The following is a 26,106-nucleotide window of genomic DNA, read 5'->3' as shown; positions in this document are numbered from 1 at the left end:
TGTCGTTGGCCATCATAACTCGCTTGGTCATGCCATCGAGAATGGGCCTGCATGTCTTTCATCTCATCGGGACGTCTCGAACATCCATCCATCCGGGTTCTATCGAGGCATTGGCCCTCCCGTGCCCATGCCAAGTCATTTACGGATATTGTACCGGATAGCGGGTGTATGTAGCAACCTCCAACACGCGGGCTAGGACGCAATACTGGCACACTTGTGCCATCCGGTACTGTCCTTCAAAACCCCATTTCAAAGGAAGTCGCCCAAGACACTCGTCTCTGCACGCTCGTCCACAATGTGACACACGTATGTGCCACAGGGTAGCTCACTTAGGCCATAGGACCCAGGGGTGGTGGAGAGCTAACACCATGGTACCCACTACATTTTGAGCCATTTTCAATCTTCCAAGCATAGACATGATTTTGGTGAACGGTCATACGGTGTTGTGCATTGTCTATCCGCTATCCGATTGACACCAAACTTGGCGAGCATTCATATTTCATATGGACAGACTTAACTCCCGAATCACATGCCCAAATTTCTTCCGATCCCCGACTTTCGAGGTTAAGGCCCGGAGCCCTACCCGACCCTTCAACAAACCTATCTTTGCCCCTCATGTCTATTCAATGTCTCTATCTTGTTTATGTCTCAACTTGTCTTCACAGACAATATGTCCTTCAAGAGCAAGTACAAGGTCTCTTGTGCCTCGAACACCCAATATGAATGTTACTCGTTGTAAATGAGTGTCTCACACCATGTTTCATCATGATGGTTCTATTGTCCGTTTCAGGGCCGGCTAGTGGCCTCTAATACCATTGATCAAGGAAGCATTACAATTTAGAATGAGCTTGACAGACAAGTTACAACTTACAACATCTCAGTGAATGATTACATCATCGCCAACTTACAAGTCCATGGCAGCACCATATTGTTCATGTAGAGCTTCACGCCACCCATAACCATCATCACTGTCATTGTCACCGTCTTGTGTCATAGGGTGTTAAGTGTCACAACTGACAAGACACAACATGATTGTGCGACATTTACTTCCACATTCTAGTAAATCGATCAAGTAAAATTTAGGTCGTCATTGACTTGGACTACGTACTCTCAATAACAAAAAAACTTCAACAATATTCAAAATTTATATAATTATAATTTGAATTAACCTCAAAATTTATGAATTTAAGGTGGAAAAATGGGTTTTTTTCTCTAAAAAATTTGTTCTTTGTTTCATAATTCCAATTAACAAGTGACTAAAATATCCTTGCCAAAAAAAAAAAAGTCAGATTGTTCCCCAAAAACGAAGAACATAACAAGTGGAAGTACATTGGTAAGCAAAAAAAAAAAAGTCAGATTGTTCCCCAAAAACGAAGAACATAACAAGTGGAAGTACATTGGTAAGCAAATCAAATAAGGAAACAAGGAAATTTGTTTTGACTTATTAGTCACTAGAGTTAATCAAAGTGTTCAAATTTAATACAACAATTTGTTAATTTAAGTACTAATTAACCCTTATCCTTTGACTTTTCCATGCCATGGTTACTATAAACAGAGTGGTATTTGCTGTACTAATTAACCCTTATCCTTTGACTTTTCCATGCCATGGTTACTATAAACAGAGTGGTATTTGCTTGGTCTAGGTTAGGTTTAGAATATAAAGTAGACATTAATTACAAATTCAAACTTATTAGGTACTTCGATAATGAAATTGTAACGTAAACTGAGTAATCATCTCAGTTGGAGAGGGGAACGAAGCATTCCTTATAAGCGTGTGAAAACCTCTCCCTAACATACACGTTTTAAAACTGTGAGGCTGACGACGATATGTAACTAGCTAAAGTGGACAATAACTGCTAATGGTGAACTTAGATTGTTACAGTGGTATCAGAGCTAGACATCAAGCAGGGTGCCAACGAAGACGTTAGCTCCCAAGTAGGATGAATTGTGAGATCCCACATTGGTTGGAGAAGAGAACGGAGTATTCCTTATAAGGGTATGAAAACCTCTCTCTAGTAAACGGGTTTTTTATATATAACGGGCAAAAACAGACAATATCTACTAGTAAAAAACCTCTCTCTAGTAAACGGGTTTTTTATATATAACGGGCAAAAACAGACAATATCTACTAGTAAACATTTTCTAAATGTTATGTTTATACTCAAGAACAAGTAACCAAGCCTTCAAACCAATTTACATTTGTCTATGCTTCATCATTCAAATTTTAGAAAGTAGTTTTAATATACTAAAAGCACTTTGCTTAAACCCATTCTAATTTTGGAAACATTAGAAAAAGAGTAAGAAAGTTTGAACCATAAGGAAGCAAAATGCTATTATGCTTTCTACTCTAAAATATTTCATTTCGATTCATAAATCATTATAAAAACATAATCTTTATCATCTAACATAGATTAGATTACTAAATTTTGTTCATGTAGCTCGAATCTCATATACCCAATTTGAAATTTTATAGAATCGTGAAGAACTATATGAGATTTCTATTAAATATACTATGAAAATAAAAAAGGAATGATAAATGAAGAAAATTGAGACTGTTGGAGAAGAACAGCACCCATAATTTGCAATTGGAGCATGCTTATAATTAAGATTCTAAGGCATGATGTTGAATGATGAGCAAAATCACTTGGAGCAAAGGCCAAGTGATGAACTTTACAGGTCACCCAACCATGAAAAATGCATATTAATTGAAGAATGTGGATAGATAGAGAGACAAGAGGTTGGTTTTTGAGGAGTCTTGTAGGGCTTTGAGGCTATCATAGCTTTCCCAAACAAGAGGTGGGTGAATCAAATCATCACCCCACAAAGGGATGATTTTTATTTTTTTTCTTCTGTTTGTTGTGCTTATAAACATGTTGGCCATAACACTACCACATCACTCCACCAATGCCACCCACCCACTTCCTTCCATCCATCCACTATTTGCACGTCCCACTCGAAATGTTCGTATAGTTTCACATCGATTAAACATAGAGAAACCCTTTAAAAGAAATCATGGTTAGAACAAAATTTTTAAGCAAAATCATCGGGTGGAACCATGTTTGAAGTGGATGATATCATGTACTGTTACAGTGATATGGAGAGACTAGTTATTCTAATACGTCGTATTGATGCGTAACTTGCATCAATGTTTTGATCCCACATTGGTTGAGAAGGGGAATGAAACATTTCTTATAAGGGTGTGGAAACCTCTCCCTAGAAAATGCATTCTAAAACTTTGAGGTTGATGGTGATACGTAACAGATCAAAACGAACAATATCTGCTAGTAGTAGACTTGGGCTGTTACAAATGGTATTAGAGTTATACATTGAGTGTAGTGTGCTAGCGAGAACACTAGGGCAGAAGGGGGGGATTGTGAGATCTCACGTCAGTTCGAGAGGTGAATGAAACATTTCCTTATAAGTAAACGCGTTTTAAAACCGTAAGGCTGACGACGATACGTAACGAATCAAAACGGACAATATTTGCTAGTATATTTGCTAGTAGTGAGCTTGAGTTGTTACACAGTTCGAACTAAGGGGTGAGGGGTCTTGAGAGAAAGAAGCGTTTTTTGCAATAATCTCGTAAAAATCCCGACAAGTGGTAGATGAAGATGATTGAAGTGAGGAACTCAATAGGGACAAAGGGAGTTTTTATTATGGTTTGTTTTGAATTGTTTTCTTTTATTTGCATGTTGGGTTGGATGTTTGATGTTCATGAGTGCGTTTGGCATAGCACGCTCTCATTCATATCTTTTGGAGCAAAGAGAGAATATTATGATGGTTCTCATTGCACGCCCTTCTCTCTCTTCCCCCATCTCCCTCCCTCTCTCTCTCATCACCATTTTGAAACACATTCTTGAAGAAATGAATAACCTGGATTTTCGGTAATCGTCACCTTCTCAATCATCATCTTTTATCCTTTTCCACTCACCAAAAAGACACTTCAATTCGCTTCCTTCATCCGAATTACCCACTGGGTTCTTGATAATTTCATCAAATGGGTGTTTTTTGTTCCAAACTTTGAATCTTTACCAAATTTAAGTTAACTCTGTTCTTCGTTGTCCCTAAATTCTTTGATATCACAGACGGAAGAGACGAGGAAGAAGAAAGACACGAAGAAATGGAACCACGCGACCAAATCATCCTTAGAAAATCACGAACATTGGTCTCTGAAACTTTACGAAAATCCAAAAGGATTTTTTTCTTTTCTTTTGGAGATTACTTTTCGAACAGTCTCCATAGCCAAAGCCTTTGTCCAATCAGATTTAGTTTCTCTCTCTTTCTCTCTCTCTCTTCATTTTCAAATCAAAATCATAATCCTCTTCTTTAAATACCCCACCTTCCTTCCTTTCTTCTCCATCAACCTTTCTCTTCTTCTCTGTATTTTTCTTTCCTCTCTGTTTCTTCACTCTGCACCAACAATGGCGGATGTTTCCTCTGCAAATTTGGTTAACAATGGCAATGAACTCATTGAGAAGGGTCATACCCTAAATGGGTATCGCAAGAGTTGTTGGTACGAGGAGGAGATAGAAGAGAATTTAAGATGGTCGTTTGCTCTTAATAGGTAGCTGTCCTGTTTTTTTGAATCCTCTGTTTATTTTCATTAATGTTCTTCAAGGTCTAAAAATTTTGGTTTTTTAATTATTTCAAGTGGGGTTTGTGAGACAAAATCATTAAACTATACACTCTGTTGGTTCTTATATTTGGATGTTTAAAAAGTTGAGCACTTTTTTCGTTCCCACTTCAAGTCAAGCTCAATAAAATAATCCATTGGTCTTGGAAAAGACAGACAAGAAACCTTAAAACACAATAAAATTTTCAGTTTGGAGATTGTTTGTCTGCCAAAATCGACATACTTTGTAATCAACTGTTATTGCTGTTGTTGTTATTGTTATCTCGTAGCATACTTCATACTGGCGCTTCCCAGTATCAAGACATCGCCCTACTCGACACGAAGCCGTTCGGGAAGGCGTTGGTGATCGACGGGAAGCTTCAAAGTGCAGAAACTGATGAGTTCATTTACCATGAATGCCTTGTTCATCCTTCACTTCTCCATCATCCCAAGTAATTTCATAGCTTAATGCTTCATTTTCTATAATTTGTAAGGAGAACGAAACATCTTTATAAGGGTGTGGAAACCTTTTACTGGCATACGCGTTTTAAAACCTTGAGGGGAAGCTCGAAAGGAAAAACTCAGAGTACAATATCTGCTAGCGGTGGGTTTGAGCCGTTACATAATCAAACTATAAAATGTTATTGAATCTTCCTGTTTGTAATGTTTTGAACTCAGTCCAAAGACAATCTTCATCATGGGAGGAGGTGAAGGCTCCACAGCAAGAGAGCTACTCCGACACAAGACAGTGGAGAAAGTTGTGATGTGCGATATCGACGAGGTTCGAATTCGTTTCGGTTTCTTCGTCGTTTCCATTACTCAATACTAAAAATCTCTCTAACCCCATGATGGATTAACAATTGAACAGGAAGTTGTTGATTTCTGCAAGTCATATCTGATAGTAAACAAAGAAGCTTTCAGTGATCCAAGACTTGAACTTATCATAAACGATGCCAGGTTCGGTTTCGAGTAGCGGTTTTAACGATTCATCTTGTGTTATGATTGCTAATAAGTTCCATAATGTAGAGCGGAGCTCGAGAACCGAACGGAGCAATACGACGTGATCGTCGGCGATCTTGCTGACCCAATTGAGGGAGGTCCTTGTTATAAACTGTACACGAAGTCCTTCTATGAGTACACTGTGAAGCCTAGATTGAAACAAGATGGCATATTCATCACTCAGGTATTTGTGGGAGATGAAAAATGAAAGAACTTAGTGATTTTATATGAGATTTGAAGCTTAAATGCTTGTGAAAATGTATGCAGGCTGGCCCAGCTGGGATTTTCAGCCATACAGAAGTGTTTTCTTGCATCTACAACACCTTGAAGCAAGTTTTTAAATGTGAGCTAAACAAGGGTATCATTTGTATTGGTTTTAGGCTATGTTTCTTTAAGGAAACTAATGGATTGTTCTTGTTTTTTGCTTCTAATTTGTAGATGTGGTGCCTTATTCAGCTCATATTCCTTCCTTTGCTGATACTTGGGGTTGGGTTATGGTAAGAAAAATGATGAACTTTTCATGCTAAAAGATTCGATTTCGAGGTTGTTCGGTTACATGGGTGCGTTTAAAACGAATAGAAGTAGGGAAAACGATAATTCGAGTAGAGCTCTAAACTTTTGAAATGTTTTAGGCATCAGACACTCCATTTGTGCTGAATGCTGATGATTTAGACCAAAGAATCAAACAAAGAATCAAAGAGGAGAACAAGTACTTTGATGGAAAGACATTCTCATCGGCCTCGACGTTAAGCAAGGCGGTTCGGAAGTCGTAAGTGGTCGACATAGTTTTGGCTGTTGATCTTGTGATTGATTTGTGAATTTGACAAGAAGTTTTGTAGGCTCGACAACGAGACACACGTGTACACGGAAGGAACGGCGAGGTTCATATATGGATATGGAGCTGCAGCAGCCTGCAAGCTCAACCAAGTTTGATAGAGAGGAAAAGAGAAGAAGAAGAAGAAGAAGAAGAAATGGCCCCTAAATAAGAGAATATAGAAATCCCAGCATCATGGTTAGCCTAGAGATTAAACAAAATCCTCCACCTCTGGGCTTCTTTTTCCGTTTCTTTTTTGTGTATTGTTTTTTTCTTTCTGTTTTCTTATTGTTTGTTTAGTGAACTTTAAAGTTACAAATATAATAGTAATGAAAAAAAGGGGGCTTTTAGCTTATATATTTATTTCAATATTATTTCTTATAACGAAACAAGTTTGGTAAACGAAGAGACGGGAATTCGAGATTTAATTCCCTAAGTTGCATGTCGAAATTCATATCGAAATCCAACTTTTAAGGTTATGTATGGTTTAGGGCCCTACCTAATCGTTTACGAGCTTATTTTCGACAATCATATCGCTTCGTTCTCTCGAACCTTGTGTAATGCTTCGACTTAGCTTCAATGCACTCTTTGTATGCTATATCGCTTCGTTCTCTCGAACCTTGTGTAATGCTTCGACTTAGCTTCAATGCACTCTTTGTATGCTGAATGATGATCCTCTTCTGTTGCATCATAACACTTCTCAATCTTGCGCCACTTGAGAGTCTCCCCTTATCTATCTTGATGTGTGGGGTCACAACCTACTTTCTCTCGGTGAGGTTGTGACACTCTCTCCCACTTAACCTAGTTATCGTCCTTGATGACTTTCTCGAGAGTAGAATCGTATCAAAACTTGTTTTTGTTTTGATATTTTTTCTTGAAAAAATATGAACGGATGAAAAAAGGGGTGAAGTTCCAAAAACCATGCATATATCTACCACAAATGTAGAAATGATTGATCATAAGCATATATCAACCAAAGAAACCAAACAAACAAAAACATGCGACAAATTTACAATCTAACATACATCGGAATTTGCTAAACAAAACAGAGCAGCCACAAGACAGAGAGAATAACAAGGATTGATAAGATAATTCATATGATATAAGAACATTAGAAATGGGAAATTTTGTTTACAAATCATACACTTGTTTTCCAGTGAACTTGACCTCAATGGGGCTCACATTCTTCCCAATGGACCTGAAGTTCTGCCCCACTCCTTCCCTGCCTGGATTCACCTTCTCTGGATAGACACCGTCTTTGGGATGCAAATACTGTACTTCTCCGTTGGGAAAAACCCTGTAAAATTGGTACTTAATCTTGTACTTGGATCTCAGCCTCGTCCCCAGCGCCAAGCACTGCTCTTTTCTAGCCAATTTCAGCAGATTTGGGCCTTGTCTCATGATGGCGGCGCCGCCTGTTGGCATTTCGAAGATTTGCTCCTTGGGGGATTCCCATGTGATGACGTAGAATTCCTCGACCTGGGCCTTCCGGAGCAGCCCCCCGGTGCTGCCGGCGAAGATTGGGGAAGGGGTGCTTGGGTCGAGCTCTGGCGGGGAGAATCCGGCTGGAGCTTCTGCAGCTGCGGCCTCGGCCTCGGCGGAGACTTTGACGAGTCGGGAAGAGGAGGCGAGGTTGAGGGGCTTGGCGTTGAGGAAGGAGAGAGTTGGGGATTGCTTCCAGGGGACGGCGGTGGCGGTGGATTTGGGGGTTGTGAGAGATGGGGTGAAGAGGGTTGCTTGAGCGGCCATCGCCATGGGAGCAGAGCAGAGGGAGAACTGAGAAATGGTGGATTGAGAATGGAGGATAATGAAGATTAAGAAGATTTGGAGTGGGGAAGGGTTTTTTTCTTTGGTGAGTGATAGGGAATTTGGAAGTGGATAAGATGATCCATGTTGGGCCAATTAGAACAACTGTTTTTGATACGCATACCTTACCCACACCTTGAATGCTAGATTTTTATGTCTTTGGACTTTGGAATTGGATTATGTTTTTTTGTTTTTGGGCTAGTAATCGGTGGCCGCTCGATTATAAAAACTCTAAAATTAAGTGTGTTTTCTTTCGAGCAATCGTATGTGAAGTGACTTCCTGAGAATTTTCTTAAAAAACATGTGAGGTGAAAATAAAGATGACGAATTCATATTCCAAATTTTAGGTTTAAGGTATTATAGAAACTTCAGTTTCCGTTAGTAGAAAGGGGTAGAAGATATAAGCAAGACAACCAAGTTCCTCAAAATACACCAAATATTCATTTTCTCAATTAATGAATACTCGTATTAGTAGTATTATCAAGTAAAGGCAAATATAGATCCATACACTAGCCATGAATGATAGTGAAGTCATTAGAGGTAGAATCTGTTGCTTCTAGGACGAAGCCGAACCACCAGACTTACCCAACTCGAAAATATAGAATTAGATTAGGTTGTTGCTTCTAGGACGAAGCCGAACCACCAGACTTACCCAACTCGAAAATATAGAATTAGATTAGGTTGCAACCTTAATTGATTCGTTTGGTTATTGAACTCGATCAACCCTGAATTTTTAGTTGAACTCAAAAAATTTAGAAGTACGTACCATTAAAAGAAATTAGGTTTATAACACCAATAGAGTATCATTTATCAAAAAATTTAGAAGTACGTACCATTAAAAGAAATTAGGTTTATAACACCAATAGAGTATCATTTATTTGAGGACATAGGCGTAAGCAGCAAGTAGTACTCTCAAACAAAATGAATGAAAATCAGAGAGAAATCCTTCTCCCCCCAGCCTCATCGTTCATAAATCTCTTCCAAAACCAATGTTGCCTCCACACTTTGTCTGTCATTTCCTCGATCGGAACACCCTTCGTCTCCGGCACCAAGAACATCACGAACGCCGACATCACCAACACCCAACCAGAAAAGAACAAGAAGATCGCATACTGCATGTGGCACAACATCGACAGAAAAGACTGCGCGATCACAAAAGTAAACATCATATTCACACAAACCGTCACGCTCTGCCCAGCCGATCGTGTCTCCAATGGAAATATCTCGCTCGGAATCAACCATCCAAGCGGCCCCCAAGACCATGCAAAAGACGACACGAAAGTGCACACCATTAGCACCACCAAGATCGCCATTCCATGGGAGAGGTGGTTGGAGTTGTCCTTAAGTTTCATCCCCAGCACCACTCCGATGATCATCTGAGACACAAACATTTGCAATCCAGCTTCTATTAACAACATTCTTCGCCCCAATTTGTCCACTGAATAAATGGACACCAACGTAGACAGGACATTGACGGCCCCTGTTATAACAGAGGAGTACAGAGACGCATCGTTGCCGAACCCCAACGTGTTGAACAGAACTGGTGCATAGAACATAATGGCGTTGATTCCGGTGAGTTGCTGGAAAATTTGCATCATTACCGAAATCACCAACGGTGGGCGATTCTGGCGCATGAGCAGGTTCCTGAAAGGATGTTTCACTTCATGAGAAATGCGGCTTGCCTCCACGATTTCGTAGTACTCTGCCTCGACGTTGTCCGTTCCTCTGATCTTTTTCAGCACCGATTTTCCTTGTTCCAAATACCCACGTTCGATCAAACTATTTGGAGTATCATCCACCAAGATTGCTCCAGATGTCAACAACCCCGCCGGAACCCCCGCCAATGCCAATGATAGCCGCCATCCCCATCCCCCTTCAATCCTGTACCGAAAACAGAGTATGTTACAATAAACAGAGTTTTTATCGCCATCCCCATCCCCCTTCAATCCTGTACCGAAAACAGAGTATGTTACAATAAACAGAGTTTTTATCGAATTTGAAATAATTGGAACAGAGGGTTTGTTTGAATCTCTGTTTTCTTCTTACTTGGACGTTCCATAATTGATGAGGTTTGCAAATAGGATTCCGACAGTGACATCAAATTGGAACAGTATATTCAGTTCCATAATTGATGAGGTTTGCAAATAGGATTCCGACAGTGACATCAAATTGGAACAGTATATTCAAAGCTCCACGAATCCTCGTCGGCGCAATCTCCGACAGAAACAACGGCACGGCCTGTTTTCCAACACCAAGAAAAAAACAACTCTGTTTCAAATCTGTAACAACAAATTGAGACTTGCCGGAGTTGATAAACAAACCTGGTTGGCAAATCCAACTCCACAGCCGAGAGAAATTCTTCCAAAAATGAGCATTGGGAGGTTGACGGCGGAGGCGTTTAACATAGTTCCGAAAATGAAGAAAATCCCGGCGATGAGCATGGTCTTTTTCCGACCGAGAACTCTGGTGGTGTAAGAGGCGAAAAACGTGGCTGTTAAGGCGGCGAGATAGAGAGAAGAGGTGAAGAGCTGTAAGCCTTGATTGTCGTATTTACAGTAGTTGCTGTCGTCCTCTTGGAGTTCTTGGGTTTTGTCGTACACTGTCGGAAAAAACTCCTTCAAGAACGAAGGCATCGACGTCACTCCCCCTGTTCCGACATTGTTAAACAAACAAAAGAAGCTTAATCTATGGCATTAAAAAGGGTTTGAGTTAAAAAGATCAAAACTTGCCAGAAACCCCGATGTCGTAACCGAACATAAGGCCACCGGTGGCAGCCATTAAACAGGAAATGATAACCACCGGAGTAATCTTGGCCTCGAACTCGACGCCGGATGTAGCCACCGGGAACCCTGCCATAGGCATCCTGTTCTTGATTATGTCTCGGATGAAGCTTCAAAGAAATCAATGGCGGATGGAGATTGCTGGGCATCCTGTTCTTGATTATGTCTCGGATGAAGCTTCAAAGAAATCAATGGCGGATGGAGATTGCTGTTCTTCATTTGATTGATTGTGGATTTTTATAGACCAACACAGCGACCAAATCTGGGAATTCAATGGAAAAATTCCAGCTCTGCATGAACTAAATTTGAGGGGTAAATAGGCTAAGAATGGAGTGGAAAACTGTTCCAATAGACGGATGAAACTATCATCGAATTTTGAACTATTTTAGTTTTGCACACCAAACAATATTTATTTCATCATTGGTTATTAATTTTTTGAACACGGAATCAAAAGTTAGCTAACGTTGAGTTGGTCGAAAATCGAAATAGGATTAACCCGTTAAAATGTATTACTGATTAAATAATATATCGATATATCATACGCGACTAAAATGCATTTTTAGTTCCTAAGTAACAAAAATATCCTTAACCTAAACTATACATGCCTAACTCACCTTGGAGCGCTCACAAAGTTGATCCCAGTTTATTTCTAAATTGTTTAAGGCGGCTGCACATATAAATTTAAGTTTTACTCGAAATGAAAACTAACTGACATATGATATATTGATGATATACTCCAAATACTACTAAAATGATACATGTTAACTTTGATTTGATGTAGGTGTGAGATCCAACCTCGGCTGGAGAGGAGAACGATTCCTTACAGGGGTGTGGAAACCTCTCCCTAGCGAAACTTTTGAAAGAGTTCGTATAAAGTCGAGAGCTTTTGTTAAAATCCTTGTTTTACATCTAACTTTTGGAAGAGTTTGTAGAAAGTCATGGATACTCGGTTTGATTTCTATAAAACTTTTTATGGATGAGCAAATGGTGAGACAACAAAATTGAATCTAATTTTGGAGGGCATGTGGTGGATCTAATAGCCCAAGCTTACCGCTAACAGATATTGTGCTCTTTGATCCCCCAAGCCTACAGCTAACAGATATTGTGCGCTTTGATCCGTTACCTATAACCCTCTGCCTTACGATTGTAAAAGACATCTGTTATGGAGAGGCTTTCACTCTCTGAATACGTAGTTCCTCTATCCAATCAATGTGGGATCGTTCGTACTCTTATAACGAATACTTAATGTGGGATCCTCCACACCCTTATAAGGAATATTTAGTTCCTCTATACAACCGATGTGAGATCCTTTCTCTTAGAGGCCTGGAAAGGTTTCCACACCCTTGGAGTACTTTGTTCCTCTCTTCAAATGATGTGAGAACCCACAACCCACAGATATGTGATCTCACAATCCACGCCCCTTTTGGCACACCGCTCGATGTCAAGCTCTAACACCATTTGTAATAGTCCAAACCCAGTACAATAGACATTGTCCGCTTTGGTCTGTTCGTATTGTCATCAACCTTACGGTTTTAAAACACGTCTATCACAGAGAGATTTGCACACTCTCGTAAGGAATAGTTCATCCTCTCTTCAACCAACAAAGGATCTCACTGAACATACTAGACAAAAAAGCTAAGTGAATGGTACAATAATTTCTTTTTCAAATAAATTTTTTTTGACACTTAGACACAAAATTAAAAATGAGCCTACAAATATGAGTAGGAACACAACAACATAGTGCTACAACAAAAAGACAATTACTATCCTCTGTTTATGAACGCCTATACTGAATCCTTAATCTCCTCAGCCCCATCGCTGATAAACCTCTTCCAAAACCAATGCTGCTTCCACACTTTCTCTGTCATTTCCTCAATCGGAACACCCTTTGTCTCCGGCAGCAAGAACATCACGAACAGCGACATCACCAACACCCAACCAGAAAAGAACAAGAAGATCCCATACTTCAAATGGCACAACATGGACAGAAAAGACTGCGCGATCACAAAAGTAAATATCATATTCACACAAACCGTCACGCTCTGCCCAGCCGATCGTGTCTCCAATGGAAAAGTCTCGCTGGGAATCAACCATCCAAGCGGCCCCCAAGACCACGCGAAAGAAGACACGAAACTGCACACCATTAGCACCACCACGATCGCCATTCCATGCGAGAGGTAGTTGGCGTTGTCTTGAAGTTTAAGCCCCAGCACCACTCCGACAATCGTTTGAGACACCAACATTTGAAACCCAGCTTCTAATAACAACATTCTTCGCCCCACTTTGTCCACTGAATAAATGGACACCAACGTAGACAGGACATTGACGGCCCCTGTTATAACAGAGGAATACAGAGACGCATCGTTGCCGAACCCCAACGTGTTGAACAGAACTGGAGCATAGAACATTATGGCGTTGATTCCGGTGAGTTGCTGGAAAATCTGCATCATTATGGCAATCACCAACGGCGGGCGATTCTGGCGCATGAACAGGTTCCTGAAGGGATGCTTCACTTCCTGAGAAATGCGGCTTGCCTCCACGATTTCCAAGTACTCTGCTTCAACGTTGTCCGTCCCTCTTATTTTTTTCAGCACTGATTTCCCTTTTTCCAAATACCCACGTTCGATCAAACTATTTGGAGTATCATCCACCATAATTGCTCCAGATGTCAGCAACACCGCCGGGACGCCGGCCAGTGCCAATGATAGCCGCCATCCCCATCCCCCTTCAATCCTGTACCAAAAACAGATTTTTTATTAAATTTGAAATCTTTGGAGCAGAGGGTTTGTTTGAATCTCTGTTTTGTTCTTACTTGGATGTTCCATAATTGATGAGGTTTGCTAATAGAATGCCGACAGTGACATCAAATTGGAACAGTATATTCAAAGCTCCACGAATCCTCGTCGGCGCTATCTCCGACAGAAACAACGGCACGGCCTGTTTTTCCAACATCAAAAACAACAAACTCCGTTTCAAATCTGTAACAACAAATGGAGGCTTGCCGGAGTTGTTAAACAAACCTGGTTGGCAAATCCAACTCCACAGCCCAGAGCAATTCTTCCAAGAATAAGCATGAGAAGGCTAACGGCGGAGGCATTTAAAACAGTGCCGACAATGAAGAAAATCCCGGCGATAAGCATGGTCTTTCTCCGACCGAGAACTCTGGTCGTGTAAGAAGCGAAAAACGTGGCTGTTAACGCAGCGAGATAGAGAGAAGAGGTGAAGAGCTGTAATCCTTGATTGTCGTATTTACAGTAGTTGCTGTCGCCCCCTTTGTGTACTTGGGTCCTGTCGTACACTGTCGGAAAGAACTCCTTCAAGAACGAAGGCATCGACGTCACTCCCCCTGTTCCGACATTGTTAAACAAACAAAAGAAGCTTAACCAATCTACGTTCCCTTTGGCATAAAAATTAGTTTCAGTGAAGAAATTCATCACTAACCCGAAACCCCAATGTCGTAACCGAACATAAGGCCGCCGGTGGCGGCCATTAAACATGAAACGATAACCACCGGAGTGATCTTGGCTTCGAACTCGACGGCGGCCGGAGCCACTGCGAGTGCTGCTGCAGGCATGGTTGTATGAAATCAATGGCGGATGGAGATTGAGGGTATTGTTGAAATGTGTGGAATTTGAATATTTATAATGACAAAAGTGTTGCAGAGATTATAAAGATCCAATTTTTAAGTCAATTTTGTTGATGTTTATCAGTTGGGTCTGATGGGATAAATTCTTTGATTGGAAAACGAGGCGACATTTAGGGATAATTAAGTGAATGAATGCTTGGGAAAGATGACATGGAAAAGCTTTATCCAAATCCATACTTCAACGCTGAATGCAACGTTCCAATGTTCAATCTTAACCATATAGGTTGAAAGCTAAAGAGGCATCGTTTTTTTTTTTTCATCCAAAGAGGAAAAAAAATATATTCTTTTACCATTAAAAATGTTTTTTCTTTTTTTTTTTCCTCTCTCAAACCTATCTTCTGGAACGTCTTCGTTTTCATTTTTGTGTTTGAAGCAAACTCACACACCTTGACCCCTATAGCTTTGCATGTCATGCACACCTTTGCTTTAAAACTCCGTCTACCCTTCATTTGAGAAATATTGAAGTAGCATTGATGAGTATAAAAATACTCCTACAGTCGTTTACTGGCTCATCTTTCTCATCAAATTCATACTCGAGGTTCAATTTTGTTGAACTCTCCTTTCTCATTGGGTTTGTTCTCGAGGTCTAGAGGTTCTATGGTATCTTTGATTAGATTATTCTACTAGTTTTATTCATCATCATCATCATCATCATCATAGACTNAAAAAAAAAAAAAAAAAAAAAAAAAAAAAAAAAAAAAAAAAAAAAAAAAAGAGAAACCTCTTCCTTCTTAAGAGTCTATGTTAGGATAATCTTTCAATTTAATATTTTGATTTTTTTTTTATCATAACATTCTATTTAAAAGTAGTAGATAAAATGACGAATTTGTGAGCGATATGTATTGAAAATCAGAGAAAGTAAAACTATCTTACCTACTAAGCCATTCTCGTACATTGGATGCCAACATATCATGATAACGTTATGAGCTGCCTCTCTTCTCACATGTTGAATGCTTTACTCGAAAACGATAACAAATGACCCTTTCACATTTATTTAAATCATTTAAGTACTTCTTTTTAATTTGACTTTGTTCAAAAAAAAAGATTTCTTTTTCCTCTTTTAAGTTATTCCAAATCTAGGGCTGATCAAGGAACTCCCTGTAAAAAGTGGGGATGGATTGAGATTAAAATGGTGCATTTGGATAAAGATTTTCATTTCCACGTCATGCCAACATATTTAATATTATTCCTTAAGATTTTCATTACTCTACCATTGACACTTTTTTCTCACGAATATCCTATCTGATAGATATTATCTGTTTTGACTCACACAATTTTAAAACACGTCAACAATTAGGGAAAGGTTTTCACCCTGAATGCTCCAATGTCACACTTTTCTTTCTTTTTCCTTTTCCCTTTGGGGAGGATTTGAAGGTACCATTTTTTTTTCCATAAGAAACACAACCAATTTTCTTCTTCATAGTTTCTGTGGTAACAACCACAAGCATGCTATACATATAATTGATAAAGTCGGAAGGCTTAAGGAGGCGAGTATTGGCAGACGAGTAAAACCACAATCATGCTTGAATTGATAAAGTCGGAAGGCTTAAGGAGGCGAGTATTGGCAGACGAGTAAAACCACAATCATGCTTGCTTATTTTACTCAAGAACTGAAGATTTAAAATAATAGAATCAATAGCATAACTTATTCGAATACGTAACACGGTAATGATTTCCATCGTCCTCTAAAATAATAGAATCAATAGCATAACTTATTCGAATACGTAACACGGTAATGATTTCCATCGTCCTCTCTCTTGGGTGGAACAAACGGAGACTTGGAAAATGGTAATGTTCTTGGAGAAGCCATCAATGGGTTAACACTGATGCTATGTTACAGCAATCAGAGCACCATGTAATGAACAGAATCTACTTGGGTGGTGGTTAACACTGATGCTATGTTACAGCAATCAGAGCACCATGTAATGAACAGAATCTACTTGGGTGGTGGTTTCCATGGTGTGATCAATTCGAAGGGGCTCGGATTTTTCGTTTTCATTTTCGAGATCTTAAGAGATTTAACTTTGCTATACACCTAGGAGAAGATAAGGATGGAGAGTGACTAACAGTTTTTCCTTAAGAGATTTAACTTTGCTATACACCTAGGAGAAGATAAGGATGGAGAGTGACTAACAGTTTTTCAGTTTGCTACCTCTTCTAGGAGGATGGATCTGATGAAGCAAGCTCGGCGTACATATTGGAAATTATGTTGGCAAAGTATTCCTTCGCTTGGGGTCTCTTAATCTGCGGAGGAAAAAGAAATTCAGATAATTATGTTGGCAAAGTATTCCTTCGCTTGGGGTCTCTTAATCTGCGGAGGAAAAAGAAATTCAGATAATTTAATCCATTCAACTACTCCCAAGATAATATCTACATTCACCACTTGCCTTGAATGTAGGAGTGAGAAGACCATTCTCCAACGTGAAAGGCTCATGGACCAAAGTGACAGCTTTCGCGAATTCGAAACCTCTCAACTGAAATTAAAGAGGGAGATTGTGTTTTACAATCACGAGAAAGAGCAAAATGGCATGATTGAATCAATGATTTACAAGATAATTGTTGGTTTGCTTGCCTGTGCCTCTCTTCCAACGGCATCCATGTCCGCCAAGACTGCGGCCCTTGCTCTTGGGTCATTGCAGAGTTGGGCTATATCATTGTACTGCACGTTAAATTGTTTGACGAACACTTGCTCTTGGGTCATTGCAGAGTTGGGCTATATCATTGTACTGCACGTTAAATTGTTTGACGAACACTGGTTAGAAAGATGAGGAAAATGAAGCTCTTACACTATTGACTTGATCCATGCATAAGTTGGGAAGATTATATGCAAATACCCAACTCAAATATGTAAATTAGTACATCAAATGTAAAATCCTGTAAGGCCAAAATACGTGCTCAAAGGCAATAACTTCTGAAACCGTCCAACTTTTTGAGAGTTCTTGGAAATGGCCAAAATACGTGCTCAAAGGCAATAACTTCTGAAACCGTCCAACTTTTTGAGAGTTCTTGGAAATTTCAAAGACGAGAGAGGAAGAAAGGTGGTTGATGACGAGGGACGAATCAAGCTCCCTTCTTGTCAAGCCATTGAGGAAGAAGTTTGAGGTGGTGGTTGATGACGAGGGACGAATCAAGCTCCCTTCTTGTCAAGCCATTGAGGAAGAAGTTTGAGGTGACAGTTCATGATGGGTTTGTTTATCACTTCCCAGTTTCGTTAGAGGTTATAAATTTCTCATTTGACTACAAAGAGAAATCAAGTGCTCATGTGCAACTCAAGTTTGGAATGAAGCCCAATCTTTAATATTGACTACAAAGAGAAATCAAGTGCTCATGTGCAACTCAAGTTTGGAATGAAGCCCAATCTTTAATATTCCCAAGACTAGACACAAACCAACATACCTTAATGCCTTCGGAAGAAGCCCATGATTTCAACGTCTCCAAATCAACTGAGACTACAGCTACCAAAGATGATGCCTTCGGAAGAAGCCCATGATTTCAACGTCTCCAAATCAACTGAGACTACAGCTACCAAAGATGAATTGAAGCTATCACCTTAAGGAAGAAGCAAAGAGAATCAGTAACCAAGTGGCTCTACATCATGGTAGCATGTATAAGAACCAGGGATATAGCATGTGAAGGTACAAAATGGAGAAGAAATTTTAGAATCCCATTTCTCACCGTAAACAAAGCATTGGGTAACAAACTTGCACTTCGCATACACATTCTCAATTTTCTCTGGTGCAATATACTCCCCCTGTGCCAACTTAAAGATGTTCTTCTTCCTATGGAGAAGTAGATTTATTATGGAGATTTACTTTTAATAACAAAAGAAGGGATTCCTTCGGTTACAAAGATGTATAGGATTTACTTAAGCTTAAGACCGTTCTCAGGAGATTTATTATGGCAATCTTTTAGCCAAAAAGTTTGTTCATATTTTAAGTCAAAAGACAACAAAGAGAAGCAACGAGGTAGAGGTCACCTGTCAATAATTTTTAAACGACCACCAGGCAACCAAAGTCCAATATCTCCAGTGTGGAGCCATCCATCTTCATCAACAGTTTCTCTCCTGTCCAATTCAAATATTCATTTAAATTAAAAAGTGGAGCCATCCATCTTCATCAACAGTTTCTCTCCTGTCCAATTCAAATATTCATTTAAATTAAAAAGTACTCGATCAATTAAATCCATTCAAAGAGGTGAGCAAAGAATATTTTTACGTCTGCACTTCATCTTTGAAATAGCCTTTGAAAACAAGGGGACCCCTGATACAGATCTCACCGCGAGAATAAGGCTGATCATCGGATGTGTAATTCATCTCTGGAACATCCACGAGCTTTATTTCTAAAACAGAAATGAAGGAAAATCTTAACCAAGATTGGGAATTATGAATTAAAAACAACCAAGTGGGTATGAAAAAGGCCTTAGAAAGGATGGCAGGGATCAAGTCACCCACTCAGGGTGCAAAACCATATTAAGTATTCTGCATCTTTAGAAAGGATGGCAGGGATCAAGTCACCCACTCAGGGTGCAAAACCATATTAAGTATTCTGCATCTAATTGATGTCACGGTTATTTTATTATTTTTGTAGGAGAAATATTTGAGGTGACTGAAACAATAAGATTTACAGATTTAATAGAGAAATTAAAACCCACTATTGTAGCATAATCCACTACATTCAATGGTTAAAAGGGTAGCAGCCATATTGAAGAGTTTTTCCTTCTGAGACCTACAACTTCAAGTCAATTTCCCAGACTTTCACAAAATTGAGTTTATTGTACATCAGAATTCGAGTGAAATAGCAGCGCAGGGTAAGAAGCAATCTTTATAAAATTTTCATGTATTTATCACCAAAACTCCTCAAGCATGTCTTAAACTCTAAATGACTGAGAAGTTCATGTTAGCAGCTTACCACAAGCAGGGTTGGGAGCCCCAACATGACCACAAAGGGTACTGAGAAGTTCATGTTAGCAGCTTACCACAAGCAGGGTTGGGAGCCCCAACATGACCACAAAGGGTGTCGTCTGGGTCCATGGCACTTATGACACAAGACGTTTCTGTCATTCCATACCCTTCAAATACTATACCACCAAAGCAGCTGTGGAACAATTACATCCAACTCTTCAGAAACTAAAAGGAAACTGAAACAACAATAATACATAAAAGAAGAAGAAAAATAACAAAAGCCTATAAAATTGTGAACCAAAATATTAACAACAATAATACATAAAAGAAGAAGAAAAATAACAAAAGCCTATAAAATTGTGAACCAAAATATTAAAAACTCACATTTTCAAAAATTCCAGTATATCAGGAGATAATGGCGAGGCACCTGATGCCAAGACACGAACGCGTCCTCCAATCTTTGCCTTTATCTTATTGAATACCAATTTGTCCCATATGGGAGAAGACACGAACGCGTCCTCCAATCTTTGCCTTTATCTTATTGAATACCAATTTGTCCCATATGGGAGAAGGACTTTTTCCTTTAATAGTAGGATGCCCCAAAATACAGACAATAATCAAATTGCAAATATTTGAAAATACTAATACATAAAAGAGGAAAATGAAAGTAAGGAAGAACACGGTAAATGGATGCAGGTATGGATCAATAAGTCAAATAAAAGAGGAAAATGAAAGTAAGGAAGAACACGGTAAATGGATGCAGGTATGGATCAATAAGTCAAATTTCTGAAAATAGAGAAGGGCGAGGACTTTAGATAAGCTTAGCCACTAACTTTAAAAGAGAAGAGTGGAAATTTAGAAGTATGAAACATGATGCAGAAGCGAATCATTTTCCCGGTTAAAACCATACCAGAGTGGAAATTTAGAAGTATGAAACATGATGCAGAAGCGAATCATTTTCCCGGTTAAAACCATACCATTCATTATAGCTTGCTTCTTGGAATTGTAAGCCGCATTAAACAGTCTCTCCTTTAGCACACCAGAGGTCTTTACAGCATTAATAATTCTGTTCACCACGAAACCAACTCAATAATAAGAGAAACATAGTATTTTCTGATTGATAAAAAATTGTTGATGCATGAATCTTTACCCAGCATATATCCTGTTATACAGCCTAGGGACACTGCAGAAGATTGTCGGTCTTAATGCAATCATATCATCCATTAACTTCATATTATCCTGAACACAAGTATACAAGACCATATCAGGTTGCCTAAAGTACTGAATGAAATTGCTCTCAACTTCCTAGTAAACTGAGTTGAACATTGAAGACAGTATTTATGTAGCTTCGTACCCCCTGGTAAAAACCAACAGCAACCCCGAAGTAAACTGATGAGACCTGGTTAGCCCGTTCATATATATGTGCCAAAGGCAGGTATGATATGTAGCTGATAATTAGAATGTAAATCAGTAGAAACCAAATATATCGATCAAATTAAATGATAATGTCGCAGTACTGTAATGTAAAATTGACAGCTGATTCTCACACGTCTGAGGGGTAAAATTTCAAGGCAAGAGAACATCCAGCAACACTCGCAATCAAATTTCCATGAGACAGTATAACACCCTGGCAAGATATTGACGTAAAAATAAGAAAACATAACCTTGCAAGGTTTGAAAGATCAAGTCGCTGTTAAGCAACGTCAACAGCTTCATGATCAGAAACAAAAGAATTCTTAGAAGTTACACCTTTGGAGTCCCAGTTGTACCACTCGTATAGCAAATAGTTGCTATATCATCAGGTTTTGGCGGGCAAAAAGGCTGGATGTTGTTGCTACCCTGGAAGGAAAGAATGCACATTACAAGGTTATTCTAAAAAAAACAGGGCAACAGTAAGTCATAAAGAGCTGGAAAATTGTAAAGTTGCTGCAGGTATAAGGATTTGTTGGCATGCAAGACTGGGATTTGTTGATTTCATTGTATATCCATTCTATTAATTTAGAATAATTAAATCAAAATGCTCATATTTTTATTTCTTTGCAACTTCCGATACAAATGTACAATATTGTCTCCAAAAACAAACAAAAACTGAACCATTACGTTAAAGGCCGTACCGATACAAATGTACAATATTGTCTCCAAAAACAAACAAAAACTGAACCATTACGTTAAAGGCCGTACCATACAATATCAGAAATCTAAGTGAATTTCTTCTGCAGAATAAAACGTAGATAGCTTAAAAAAGAAGCTGCATCCCCTTAGGAAGCATGCCAACAGCTAAGCATGTTACTTTTTCTTATGACATAGTAAAGAAGCTGCATCCCCTTAGGAAGCATGCCAACAGCTAAGCATGTTACTTTTTCTTATGACATAGTGAGAAGATTTTTCAGTTCCTTTACTTCTCCTTTCCTTATATCATGGGAGACTAAGGGCTTACCTGACTAAGCAAACTTGCGTACGTTAGAATCTGAACTCCAGTTGATGATGGAAGCGATGGTATTTGATCATCTACCCCACCTACAACCTATAAAATTTGGAAGCTAAACTAATTAATAATTGTATCAAGCAGCTGGAGAGCAGAATCAAATTGAGATCAATTACAAACACACGGTGTTCATACCACGATCAGGCGTACAGTTGGAATTTCTGACAAGAAGCTCAATAACTGCAATTTGAAAGAAATAATAATGTTTTTTTTTCTGAAGACAACTCCTCAATTAAAAATCAAGGAAATGATTGAAACCAATTTCTAATACTACGAGAAACTGGTCCTTCCACCCTCAATTAAAAATCAAGGAAATGATTGAAACCAATTTCTAATACTACGAGAAACTGGTCCTTCCACCAACGCTATTTCTTTTGGATATTGAAGTCAATTTCTAACAACGCAGCAGACAGACTAAAATCTAATGTTTCACTCACACTATTCAATGTCTGAGGAACACAAAAAATAACTTGAACATGAGCATGATTTTAATGTTTCACTCACACTATTCAATGTCTGAGGAACACAAAAAATAACTTGAACATGAGCATGATTTACAATGAACTGGACCGCATCAGGACCTGTAAAAAAAATGTTTAAACACAAGACCAAATGGGGAGATTTTCAGAAAGAAACAATATCTGGAAGAGAAATGACAAACCAAGAGTGTCATATAAAGGAACTGATATGTAAGAATATGCCGAGCAGGCGTGATCAACTACAAGCCACTCAGGTCTATTGATGAAATATAACCCAATGCAAGTATGCCGAGCAGGCGTGATCAACTACAAGCCACTCAGGTCTATTGATGAAATATAACCCAATGCAAGATCCCTGTGTCAAAGATACCAAGAATAGTTAGGCAACACTAAGGACATTACAGGGTCAATGCACATTCATCAGGCTTCACCACTATATACCAATCCCCATAAAAATAAGGGACAAGTTACACATTATTCACATTCATCAGGCTTCACCACTATATACCAATCCCCATAAAAATAAGGGACAAGTTACACATTATTCTATTTCTAGGCATTCACCTTTGATATACCATGATTTACAAGGCCAGAACCTAATGCTGTCCGAGCAGTACCTGCTTCTCCATATGTCTGATATACCATGATTTACAAGGCCAGAACCTAATGCTGTCCGAGCAGTACCTGCTTCTCCATATGTCATCCATTTGTACCTTAAAGGGTGAAAGATTAAGTCAAAATTGATGGAAACTAGCACTACTGAAAATTTGAAATTTAACAGCCGCATAAAACTCACTCTCCAACTGTTCCATCACATCGGATTCGGGTAAAAATTTGAAATTTAACAGCCGCATAAAACTCACTCTCCAACTGTTCCATCACATCGGATTCGGGTACCTAGGTACTTATAGTCCCTATATACATCAACTGAGCGCCTAAAGTGATAAAGTCAAATCAAAGATCAAAAGCTGTTTATAGGTAATCGAAATTAGCAGTAAACATGTCAGACCCTTGTGATCAGAAAGAAGATAAGAGGAGGTGAAGACACTCACATAAAATTATCGTGCAATGTACCAATTTCAGGATGATCAGGAAATCAGAGGAGGTGAAGACACTCACATAAAATTATCGTGCAATGTACCAATTTCAGGATGATCAGGAAATCTATCCACAAGCTTTAAAGGAGAGCGGGCAGATCTACCATGAGGAAACAAATCATCTTTAGGAAGCATAGCCATGAGGAAAGGGCAAATCAAGTTCAAACCACCCATTAATATCTTACCTATATACATTCCACTTTCCAGTCTGCAATTTCTCTGGAAGCACAACACTGTAGCCATATATCTTACCTATATACATTCCACTTTCCAGTCTGCAATTTCTCTGGAAGCACAACACTGTAGCCATCCCCTGCTCATAGTCGATAACTTTGACAATGTCAGCAAAGCTTGGGAGAAAAATGTCAAATAGCATAATGTATCACATTTCTCATTTCTCCATATTCAATGATAATAGACGCGAAGACGATCCACTAAAATTTTCTAGACTTACACACACCTAAGAACGGTGGCTCGCCACCATTATCACACCTTGATCCACTAAAATTTTCTAGACTTACACACACCTAAGAACGGTGGCTCGCCACCATTATCACACCTTTAGTTTAGATTCGGATTCAAAATGCTGTCCACTTCTACCAGAAAACCCCAACATCTAGCCAAATTATTACAAACTAGAGCTGAATATTCCTGCAGTAGAGAACAGCCCCCAGAAACTCTAGTACTAAACTTAGAATACATTCACACAGTGCAGACTCCGTAAGGGAGAAAACGAAATGATTTAATTGCATATCAGTCCAAAATTAATCACTAGCACTCATTCAATTGCATACCAGTCCGTATCAAATGGGTTAATTTTGGAGTAGATCGTAAAGGGAGAAAACGAATTAGGAGTAATCGTGCACGATCAACGACGCCCCACAACCAGACCCAACCACACAGACAATAAACGAATTAGGAGTAATCGTGCACGATCAACGACGCCCCACAACCAGACCCAACCACACAGACAATGAAAATCCAAGAAAATCCAGAATCAAAATAATAAGAAACTATCTCAATAAGGGATGAAAATCCCCATAGACAAAGACAACAAGTGTTCAAACAGCCTGCATTTAATCGCCCTTCGTCAATACCAATGCGTTTGGGCAAAAACTAGAGTCCATATGGCCCACGTTTCATCTAATTGGCCGAGGAGTAATAAACGAAAATCAAGCCAATAGACATATCATCATCAGTCGCACAACGTTACAGATCCATAGCTTTACATAGAAACAAAATTACTAATCTACTCCGAACAAAATACGCCAGTGAGCTTTTCCCAAATCAACACAGAAAACGAACAAGTAAGCGAGAGCCAAATGGAGGAAGAAACACACATACCGTTGAAAAACTCGCCAGCAGTAGCGTTCAGCCGAAGCTGAAAAGAAGAGAAATCGCCGTCGGGAACAAGATGATCCTGAATCGCCTGAAGCCGACGTCGCGCAGCGGAAGAATCCATTAGCACTCCAAGATTTGAATCCACCAGCAGCCAATCCAACCGATCACAGTAGGGGGAGAAAAAGGCAAAAAGGAAATCGAATCCTAGTGTTCAATTCCTCAATCAGAAGAAAATGTACAATAATTTATGCATACTGGATAGAGAATTGTTGAGGCACGCATCTTTAGGTAGGTGACGAAACCATGACGGCAACAGCGATTTGGATATAGCTTTCCGATTCTTTTGTAAAAGATAATTTAATCGTTCGATTATCCACAAACAGAGTTGTGATCCGTGTGAAGAACAAAACAACAAAGCGGTCGCAATGCAGCTAGTAGAAGACGTGAAGGTTCAACGTATTCACATTCAATTGGTTGAAATTGTTCTTGGAGTTTGAATTTGCATTTGATTTTGATTTTGTTTGGTTGATTTTTCTGTCAACATCCAAGTTATCATCTTGGCTTCCAGTACACCGCCTGATCAAGATCCTGCGGCCATGGCCTTCCCAAAATGTCCAAGTTTTTCTCTTCCAATGATTTAATCCTATGATTCTTCTGTAACTTTCTGTAGATGCCCGCTCATACTTTTTATTCGTGTTTATTAGCCTTTCCATTTTAAAAGTGTTTAATTTATAAATTTTATTTTGTGCCTTATAAAATAAATTATTCAAGTCTTTAAACTATTTAATATTTTTTAAATTTACTACACACAAATTAATCGCTTAAAATATAAATTTAGTTTATACATAATATTACAAACACGAGGTATTTATTGATCTTAGAACCTTTTAAAATCAACAATAATTAGAGATGTCCACCATGCACGACCAGCTTGTACATAGCTTCTTCATCTCTCTATATATATTTTTATTAGAGATATAATATTTTTTAAAATATGTGTGGGATTAATTTTTATTTTATTGATTGGTTTATAATATTACTATAAACCAAACATCGTCCTATTTTTAATTAATTATAATAACTTTTCATTTATTCCACTAACTTTTAAAAATATCCCATTTTTAATATACAACCTTTTAAATTTATT

At 38.8% G+C, this 26,106-nt stretch overlaps 5 protein-coding genes across 7 annotated transcripts; 1 reads left to right on the top strand and 4 right to left on the bottom strand.

Annotated features, from left to right (window-relative positions):
* Positions 1-4,339: 4,339 nt before the first annotated feature.
* Positions 4,340-6,788, top strand: LOC111472239 (thermospermine synthase ACAULIS5-like). Its single transcript, XM_023117883.1, has 9 exons — positions 4,340-4,564; positions 4,903-5,064; positions 5,291-5,393; positions 5,481-5,569; positions 5,639-5,795; positions 5,879-5,954; positions 6,050-6,108; positions 6,244-6,380; positions 6,451-6,788. Exons 1-9 carry the CDS (start codon positions 4,422-4,424, stop codon positions 6,542-6,544), a joined length of 1,020 nt encoding a protein of 339 aa, XP_022973651.1. The 5' UTR covers positions 4,340-4,421; the 3' UTR covers positions 6,545-6,788.
* Positions 6,789-7,353: 565 nt separating this feature from the next.
* LOC111472237 (photosystem I reaction center subunit II, chloroplastic-like) lies at positions 7,354-8,239 on the bottom strand. The gene has a single exon (XM_023117881.1). The coding sequence runs from the start codon at positions 8,178-8,180 to the stop codon at positions 7,557-7,559; it is 624 nt and encodes a 207-aa protein (XP_022973649.1). The 5' UTR covers positions 8,181-8,239; the 3' UTR covers positions 7,354-7,556.
* Positions 8,240-9,151: 912 nt separating this feature from the next.
* LOC111472235 (sugar transport protein MST4-like) lies at positions 9,152-11,241 on the bottom strand. 2 transcript variants are annotated; one of them, XM_023117878.1, is made up of 6 exons: positions 11,176-11,241; positions 10,961-11,108; positions 10,553-10,878; positions 10,413-10,469; positions 10,278-10,345; positions 9,152-10,112 (listed from the first exon to the last, which is right to left on the bottom strand). In XM_023117878.1, the coding sequence occupies exons 2-6, from the start codon at positions 11,091-11,093 to the stop codon at positions 9,164-9,166; spliced, it is 1,533 nt and encodes a 510-aa protein (XP_022973646.1). In that variant the 5' UTR covers positions 11,094-11,108; positions 11,176-11,241; the 3' UTR covers positions 9,152-9,163. The 2 variants fall into 2 exon arrangements, with proteins under 2 accessions (XP_022973646.1, XP_022973645.1); XM_023117877.1 differs by lacking the exon at positions 11,176-11,241 and having other exon boundaries at positions 10,961-11,149.
* On the bottom strand, positions 11,211-14,773 carry LOC111472234 (sugar transport protein MST4-like). Of its 2 annotated transcripts, XM_023117875.1 has the most exons (5): positions 14,453-14,773; positions 14,032-14,357; positions 13,824-13,948; positions 12,776-13,744; positions 11,211-11,310 (listed from the first exon to the last, which is right to left on the bottom strand). In XM_023117875.1, the coding sequence occupies exons 1-4, from the start codon at positions 14,583-14,585 to the stop codon at positions 12,796-12,798; spliced, it is 1,533 nt and encodes a 510-aa protein (XP_022973643.1). In that variant the 5' UTR covers positions 14,586-14,773; the 3' UTR covers positions 11,211-11,310; positions 12,776-12,795. The 2 variants fall into 2 exon arrangements, with proteins under 2 accessions (XP_022973643.1, XP_022973642.1); XM_023117874.1 differs by lacking the exon at positions 11,211-11,310 and having other exon boundaries at positions 12,684-13,744.
* Positions 14,774-16,547: 1,774 nt separating this feature from the next.
* Positions 16,548-25,432, bottom strand: LOC111472238 (long chain acyl-CoA synthetase 6, peroxisomal-like). Its single transcript, XM_023117882.1, has 26 exons — positions 25,216-25,432; positions 24,963-25,127; positions 23,871-23,931; positions 23,641-23,718; positions 23,385-23,456; positions 23,160-23,234; positions 22,704-22,819; positions 22,547-22,623; positions 22,178-22,222; positions 21,995-22,081; positions 21,307-21,396; positions 21,105-21,184; positions 20,912-21,005; positions 20,708-20,796; positions 20,535-20,623; positions 20,089-20,138; positions 19,942-20,021; positions 19,632-19,750; positions 18,872-18,995; positions 18,634-18,720; positions 18,333-18,436; positions 18,127-18,206; positions 17,230-17,322; positions 17,045-17,131; positions 16,794-16,901; positions 16,548-16,727 (listed from the first exon to the last, which is right to left on the bottom strand). The coding sequence occupies exons 2-25, from the start codon at positions 25,078-25,080 to the stop codon at positions 16,815-16,817; spliced, it is 2,082 nt and encodes a 693-aa protein (XP_022973650.1). The 5' UTR covers positions 25,081-25,127; positions 25,216-25,432; the 3' UTR covers positions 16,548-16,727; positions 16,794-16,814.
* Positions 25,433-26,106: the final 674 nt, after the last annotated feature.

The sequence above is a fragment of the Cucurbita maxima genome, unplaced genomic scaffold, assembly GCF_002738345.1.
Source record: "Cucurbita maxima cultivar Rimu unplaced genomic scaffold, Cmax_1.0 Cma_Scf00069, whole genome shotgun sequence".
In the NCBI taxonomy this organism is placed as follows: domain Eukaryota; kingdom Viridiplantae; phylum Streptophyta; class Magnoliopsida; order Cucurbitales; family Cucurbitaceae; genus Cucurbita; species Cucurbita maxima.
This window is presented reverse-complemented; position numbering and strand designations above follow the sequence as displayed.